This window comes from Cibotium barometz, chromosome 29, assembly GCF_041138505.1.
Source record: "Cibotium barometz isolate CiBa-2024 chromosome 29, ASM4113850v1, whole genome shotgun sequence".
Classification (NCBI taxonomy): domain Eukaryota; kingdom Viridiplantae; phylum Streptophyta; class Polypodiopsida; order Cyatheales; family Cibotiaceae; genus Cibotium; species Cibotium barometz.
This window is the reverse complement of record NC_141074.1, coordinates 50,514,645-50,523,068: the sequence shown is the minus strand read 5'-3', so window position 1 is coordinate 50,523,068 and position 8,424 is coordinate 50,514,645. Positions and strand designations below refer to the sequence as shown.

The following is an 8,424-nucleotide window of genomic DNA, read 5'->3' as shown; positions in this document are numbered from 1 at the left end:
TCTGCATACCTTCCACTTTAAATTTTGGCAGCCCTGTCACAATTCCTTTTGTCTGCATAGACTTCAATCTCTGCACATTTTGTCCAATCCTTTTATGCCAAATGTCTGTGTCTGCAACAATTCCTGAACCATTTGCAAACATCGCAGCACTCATTTCAGGCATGTCTACATTCAACGTAAACATTCTGCCCACTTTGTTGCCTTTTGCAACCAACCTGCACTTGTCTTTGAAATCTTCAACATAACACCCACCATCAGGGTTAAACCGAACCTGCAAACCCTGCTCAATCATCTGGCCAACTGAAACCAGATTCTTTGTTATGTTCGGTACATGAAGTATATCTGCAAGGTACTTCACTTTGCCATCCTGCATAGACAATGGCACATCTCCAACGTGGGCAATTGGATGAGCAGTGTCATCCCCTGTTTCCACAAAACCTGGTCTTTCCGGGTTTTTCATCTCCTTGAACCACTCCCCATGACTCGTCATGTGGTTCGAAGCGCCTGAATCCACATACCATACATTATCTTTTTGTGCTGCATCAACATTTTCAGACATGGCATTCACGACATGCTGCATAACAAACAACCTTTCATTATCCTCATTATTTCTGCTTGAGGATGCATAGTTGTTTTGCTGCACTTTCCCATTTTGCATGTCAGCCTGCTTCTTATAACATTCTGCCTACACATGTCCAGGCTTACCACAATAATAGCATTCACGTGCATCATTATATTGCCTTTGCCAATTTCCACGGCCTCTTTGACTCCCCCTGCCTCTGAATTTGCCTCTTCCACACCTGCGTGTTGTTGTTGTTGTTGATTCTGGGACTGTTGTTGTTGTTGTTGCTGCTGGTCATAATTCTGATTACCTGTTCGGCCACCTCCTTGACCGCGTCCATGGCCTCCTCTACCTCGTCCTCTTCCTGAACTCGTGTAGAAGGCCTGTTGCTCTGAACTGTTTTTGCTTTGTGAAGACTGTTGGTCTTCACCCAAGTTCTTCTCTTCGATAATCAGCATAGACACCAAATCTGTAAAGTTGGAAATGTTTTCCCGAGTCTGAATAGACATCTTGAACGCCTTGTATTGTGGCCCGAGACCACGTAGACAGACTTCCACCTTGTCATCATCATCTACTGACACACCAATAGATGCAAGGGATTCCACAATACCCTTTATCTTCAGCGCATATAGTCATTCACAGACATGCTCTTTTTCTCCACAGTATGAAGTTCATTCTTCAACTGTATCTTACGTGCCTTGGTATTTGTTTCATAGAGCTTTACCAAGGTGTCCCACGCCTCCTTGGGGGACTTGGCATCCTGAATGTGCCCAATCATGGTGTCCTGTATGCTAATGGAGAGCCAATACATAACCTTCCTGGCTCCTTGGTTCCAGTCTTTAAACTCTTTCACATTTGCAGCAGTCGGATTTATATCCGTTTATATCCGGTATCTCCGGTGCCTCTTCATGCTCACCTTCTATGTAGTCCCAATAGCCTTTTCCCATCAGGAAATTCGTCAACTTGAACCTCCAAGCATGGAAGTTATTCTTATCAAGCTTCTCAGCCACAATTTGAGTTATCCCATCATTTGACATCTTGCCAAACACACAATTTTACCAGAAATTGCACTCTGGTTTTTCCTGCACAAACTACTGTATTTTTTGCACAGCGGTACTGTAGTACTCTCAAATGTCACAACCAGTGACTTCAATGTGCATACATACACCCAATGGCAACTGTAGACCTCTTTGCAGCACCCACAGTGTCTGCACAGTCAATCTGTCTTCCTGCAGTTCTTAAAACAGAGTTCTGCAAAGAATCGATGACTTACTCGCAGTGCTCGAAATCGCCTGCTTTCTGAAAAACAGAGGTCCAGACGCGCCCGAAACGCGTTTTCGGCCCGAAAATTTCAGTCCGATAGGACTATATAGTTGTCCTATAGCTTTATTCCCGCGAAGAAAGCTCCTCAATCAGAGATCGTTTGCCGGTGCCTCCCGTAGAGCTCCCGACAAGGGTGTAGTCACCAACACAAATAGGGAAGAGTAGTTGAAGCTCTTATCCTCGTACCACTTCCTGTGGTTCTCTTGCTTGCAACTCAGCCCTTAGCACGAACCAGGCTCTGATACCATGAAAAGATGCAGGGGGGAAGAGAGCTTGAGCTCTTGGAAGCACACACACACACTCACAAAACCCTAATAGAGAACACACAAGGTGAGAGGCTGAAATCTTCTTCTCTACTCAACACTCAACACACCATATACAAGATAAGAGTACATAATAATATGAAAGGTACTCAACCAATACATACACGGGTTCTCTATAGTGTGAACCCGACTAAATGAGCTGGCGCTATAACTATGCCAATCTCTTGAATGGCTGTCACACAGCCTGTCATCCCACTGGCCGCATATCACCCAAGATCTCACCAACCATGCCAGTGGTGTAAGTGTGGGGCGGCCTATCCCCCAGGCGGGTCATCAGTGGCCACCGCCTCACTAGACGAGCTCGATATCTCAACACCTATGGCTCACAGAAAATTCCCATAAACCTTCTAAGATTTGTCCAAGAGTCCTTAAACTTTTGTCCAAGAGTCAAACTTTTGTCTTCTTTATCCTTTGGATTTTTGTGAGCTTCTCCCTATTCTTCAAATTCAAGTATTCATAGCTCTGATACCACTATCACGGGACCTCATGTACTTCTTAAAGAAATTAATCAAACTCATAAATACATCAAGGAATAAACCATAGACTTGAATCAAATTGACAAGATTGAGCATAAAATAAACATGAGATAGACCATCAACACAATATTGGGTGCAATCTCCCCCCTCATGCGTGTAGCTCCCACTTCCATGACATGAGTATTTTGAGAATTGTACTCAATATATAGCCCAAGGAGATAATAATAGTTGTGCGTACAAATTAGGCTTGCTTTTCCACTTTTACAAATATAGCTCAAGCACTAGAGCTTATTCACACACTACATGTAAAATAACCAAAACTCTTCTAACATATGTACTAGTAATATAGCAATGCCATGCACAAGCGTGCATAAATAGTTTGCAATCACTTGGCATGTGGCCAACAAAATAATATAAAATAATAATAATCGGAGATGATATAGACAAGATCCTCCATGTGTGACACATGCACTACTCATCACCTATCTCACAAATGTAAACATATTTAGTTGTTCCAATTAATTACTGCATCCACAATTAATCCCAATATGAAATGTCGATAGGCACAAACACAACATACACTCACCACTTGTTTCACTACAATGATGAGATTATCATTATACACATAATCCAGAATAACATGTATTACCACTTGTTACACTACTTCAATTAGCATGGCACATCAATTGCATAAACCACTTATTATGCTTCGACCGTGTGTAGTTGTCTAGCGTAGTCCACTTGTTTCACTTTGACCACAATACAGTCATCCTTGGGTCCCTCCTCAGGCTTTCACCCTTTTCGTTGCCACACTAACAAACGACAGTCTCCTTATTACAATATGATATTAGAATTAGTGAGGATCTAACCAGGGGAGACCTTGTCTTTCTTTCACCCTTTTCTTTGCCACACTAACACTCTCCTTATTACAATATGATATTAGAATTAGTGAGGATCTAACTAGGGGAGACCTTGTGTTAATCCAACAAAATTCTGGTAGGGATGCTGATCCTACTACTATAATAATGACCATTTTTTGTAATGATATATATCCTACTGAGTATACGGCCATGTATATCTATGCTATGCACCCTGTAGTGCTCAAGTTCACATCATGGTGTAGACTATTTGATGATGAAATCTATAATTTTGGATCATAGGAAGAACTTCTAGACCTCTTCATGCCTCCTAACCTAACCTCCACCCCTACTAATTTTGAAGCTTTCTCTAACTTCTTTGCTTGGTTCCAAAACCAAGGGTGGGTAGAGGCCTATGATACCTATACATACCTAAGACCTAATGAAAGCACCCTATACCACCCTTATGGTATCTTTAAACTTTATGAAAACATCTATAAATATATAGAATAAATTTTGATATATGTGGTTTATGATTTTTCACTTGAACATATTAAATATCTCACTGTTACAACTCATGAAGAATAATTAGATCTTAATACTTTTCCAATACCACTAAACCCCCTCCACCCCTAATGCCTGATAATGATAAGGAAAGGAAAAATACTTATCCATATACACACCCAATTCATAGGTCTCTCTCCTCTAAGGTTTTTCCATCTCATGGTGAGCCCAACTAACAATGAAGGACCAACCAACATAGAATATTCTTATCTACACGGCATGATTTCTTTTGTATTTGAAAAAGGGGAGAGCCTAAAATAGAGGTAAAAAGTGATGCCAAAGCACTTCTTAGCATGAGTTGTATAACAATGCTTTTAACACCACTTTTTGTGAGGTTTGTGACATTTGTATGTTTGTTAAAATTAAAGGCAATTGTGATGCTTGGGGTTTGTGAATTCCTAAGTTTGCTAATTGGGGTGTGACGTTTGATCTCTCCCTTTTCTTATAGTGAATATATAAATTGGTCATGTGAGTTGTAAGTTTGTATAGAAAAGGGGGAGATTTTAAATACTAATCCCTTAAATTTATGTGCCAATTTCAAAAAATAAGGTAAATTTAAAATACCCTACAAATAAGGTAATCTCAAAATAGCCCCTAAATACTCAAAATTCACAAATAGGGTGATTTCAAAATACCTCTTAAATATAGGTTTCTAAAGAGTCAATCCCCAGTTTGATTGTTTAAGAAACCCAATTTTATAGAGTCTTGGTGACTCCGTGATGATGAGTATGCCATGAAACTATGGCCAATACTAAGTTCTAAGTAAATTGAATATCTAAGCATAGCTCCACACAACTGAATTTCTATGTAAGTTTATAAGTATCCCTCCTCTCCATCTGCGATGATGTACCATCCCTATACGATTATATACATATCAAAAATTTATGAAGTTGTGTGCTTGTATAGTCACATTGCCAATTTCAATTTTGCCTTCGATTTTTCATTTGGAACTGATTCTTTTTTATTGCCTTCTAGGATATTCCACTAGAAAAAAAGAGCTTTAGTAAAAGGGATATAACTTTCTAAAGCAAACGTTTTGAACATGGTTACATTTCATACTTACAAACACACAAACAAAATAACAGAAAAGAGGAACAAGTTAGTAACAGGGATAGAACTTTCTCAAGCAAAATTTTTGAACGTGGTTACATTTCATACTTACAAACACACAAACAAAATATCAAAAAAGAGGAACAATTCAGTAAAAGGGATAGAACTTTCCCAAGTAAAAGTTTTGAACATGGTTACCTTTCATACTTACAAACACACATACAAAAAAAATAAAAAGCCGATGATCACAAGAGGAGTGAAGAGAGAGGTTGCTGACTTCGAGTTAGTGCAGTGGATAGAAGTGTTGCTTGAGAGTCCCAAAGTCATAGGTTCAAGCCCTTACTCTGAATAGGTTCAAGCCCTTACTTTGCAAAGGGTGGCACACATAGGTATGTGTGTTGTGATGTACTTTCTAATTCAAGCTAATTCAAAAAGAAGAGAAGAAGACACAGAGAAGAAGAGAGAGGAGGAATTAATGCAATCCAGGAACGGTTACATCAAAATTCTTAAGAACACATGCCAGTCGAAAATTCTTATGGCCATACAATTTCGTATGCCACGGGCCAGCTGAAAGGCTTATGCGCAGGCGGCAGGCGTGAAGCCGACTATGGAGGTGCCGGTGTCTATAGAGATAAGGACAGAAGTGAGCTGTTCGCTTCCGAGGATGGAGAGAGTGGGTTGTCCCATATCGACGAATCCGAGGCAATAAATGTTGGGACCTCCCAGGGGGCCAACGAGGACGTTTTCCTGTGGCAAGTCGATGGTGGCGCCGCCTTCAAACTCGAGAGTGACGGACGGAATGGCCGTGCTGGGGAGGTCTAGGAGGACATTGTAGCAGGTTTCCAAGCCGTCGGAGGCTGGCGCAGTGGGGACCTTGGAAGCGGCCGCGCGGAAGGCATCTCGGAGGGCCTGGTATGCCGGGGAAGCGAGGTGAGTAATGGCGGTGCCGGAGTCGAGAATGGTGCCGCCGGTGCCATCTGGATGGAGGGAGATGTCTACGTTGATAGGAACGGAGACGCCGTTCACTCTGAAGCCGGTCAAGGGTACATAGTAGTAGATGCTGGAGCGTAGCAGGGGGGTGATCTGGGTGGCGGCCGGCATCTGAAGCGGGCTACTGCCAAGACCGAAGAATCCTGTTGCGAAGAGGACTTGTGGGTTTGGTAGGCAGAAGAAGAGGCTTTGGTTAGTTTGAGAAGGGAGGGAGGGCGGCCCAGCGCTGAGGCCTAGGATGCCATCGATGTTACTGCCCAAACCGGCGCCCTGGCTATCGTGCGAGCATCCAAAGAGGGTGTTGGTAAACTCGGTGGAGTTGCCGAAAGCGAAGGTTTCGTGGGCGAGATTGCCTTTCGTGCTGCTGCCGTCCTGGTACGTGATTTCGTAGCGGCAAAGATCCGTATCGTGCTCGCAGGTTTCGACGGAGACGGACGACAAGACCTTGCACAGCGGGGAGGAGCATAAGATCTCGCTGTAGCTGGAAGACTTGGAGGGGTCGAAAATGGCTGCGTCCTCTTGGAAGCACTGGACGCAGGGCGTGCATTGCAGCCACGTGAGATCGCTGCCTGTGTCCATTATGAACGTGCGACGGCCTACGGGAGGAGTGCCCACGCTCATGGATAGGAGAAACTCGAAGCCAGAGCTCTCGACAACGTCCTGCGAAACGCCATCCAGCTGAATAATATTCAGCGTCCGTAATATATGCCGCACGCGGTTGGCACTCCTCCTCAGCCGCGCCGCCAGCAATTCCTCCTCCGTAGCTCCTTTTGGCCGCAGCGGGGACCCCGCCGCATCCCTGTGCCACACGTCCGTCACCGTGAGCCGGTCAGCAGCGCCCCGCCTGCTCCCTCTTGCACTCAGGATCTCTTCCAAGATTCTTTGCTGCCGGATCCTTTGCATGCTCTCATCTTCAACGCCGCCTCCTGTTCCCGTTCGTATACGCCCTAGACCTGCAGCAGATGATCTCCTCCCTTCTGTGCACCACACTAGCAACATCATGATAATAACGCCTGCAATGACCGGTACGGCCAGCGTTGCCCTGATCCCCATCGTGAACTGCTTAAGTCGTCTTAATTAATATGGTCAGCCTCAGACTGCGCATGCACCACTACACTGCTTATGACTTTGACGAATGCACAGCATCCTTAGCTTTGCGCACTTTATAAGCACGCGCCCCAGCCTCGTCGGTGCGTCGAATCGGTATCTCGACAACTTCCCATGGCTATGGAAAACTTGAGTATGTGGGTGAGCAAATGTACTTTTGGATTCCACCACAACCTTTTAAAAAAGCCTAATTCTCATCGCCTTACAACCTTTGCCAATATTTCAATTTAAGTAGAAGTTACTTCCATTAATTAATTGATTTTCTTTTTCTACTCATCCCCTATTCCCTCATCTCAGTTAGAGAGCTAGTTAGAGAGCTAGTGATTTTAAGTTCACACAGAGAGCTAGTGATTTTAAGTTGACACATAAGCGCCCATCTTGTGATATTGTTGGCCTAGCCTTTCCATCATCATGGACGCAAAGGTACTTTAACAAACACTACAATACAATGGAGGCATAGCTAGCAACAAGATTGACGAGTTAATAGCCGAGCATGTACGGCCCCGCAACAATGAAAATTTATTGCTCTTCATTTTTTCTCTATCCCGACTATTGACGTGCTAGTAGCCGGGCCAGTAGCACATTGAGGGATAGCAAGGTGGCAGCTTCTTTACCTTGCAGAACTCGTGCAGGTTCTTGTCATGCAGATTATTCTCATGTGGATCATGTTCTCATTTCTACTTTATCTAATGAGGAGGAACCTGTTTCCTTTGAGGACGCACAAGATGATGATCATTGGATGCATGCTATGTAGGATGAGTATAACTCTATACTTAAGAATGACACGTGGTATTTGACAGATCTACCTCATGGCAAGAAGGCCATTGGTACTAAGTGGGTTTACAAGTTAAAACAGAAAGCAGATGGTAGCATTGATCGATACAAGGCTAGACTTATTGCAAATGGGTATGCCCAGCAAAAGGGCATTGATTATTATGAGACCTTTGCACCCACATCTCGTATGACTACCATTAGGTGTCTTATTGCTTTGGCAGTACATCATGGGGGTGGAATGTACATCAGTTGGACATTAAGATTGCATTCTTGAATGGTGATTTACATGAGGAGGTGTATGTATCACAGCCTCCTGGTTTTGTTGGTGAAAGGAGAAGAGTCTAAAGTATGTAGGTTGAAAAAGGCTCTTTATGGCCTTAAGCATGGTATGAGAAGAT

The 8,424-nt window shown here is 43.3% G+C and overlaps 1 protein-coding gene across 1 annotated transcript; it reads right to left on the bottom strand.

Moving 5' to 3' along the window:
- Window positions 1-5,731: 5,731 nt before the first annotated feature.
- LOC147622320 (aspartic proteinase nepenthesin-1-like) lies at window positions 5,732-7,198 on the bottom strand. Its single transcript, XM_086823574.1, has one exon. It carries the CDS (start codon window positions 7,196-7,198, stop codon window positions 5,732-5,734), a length of 1,467 nt encoding a protein of 488 aa, XP_086679700.1.
- Window positions 7,199-8,424: the final 1,226 nt, after the last annotated feature.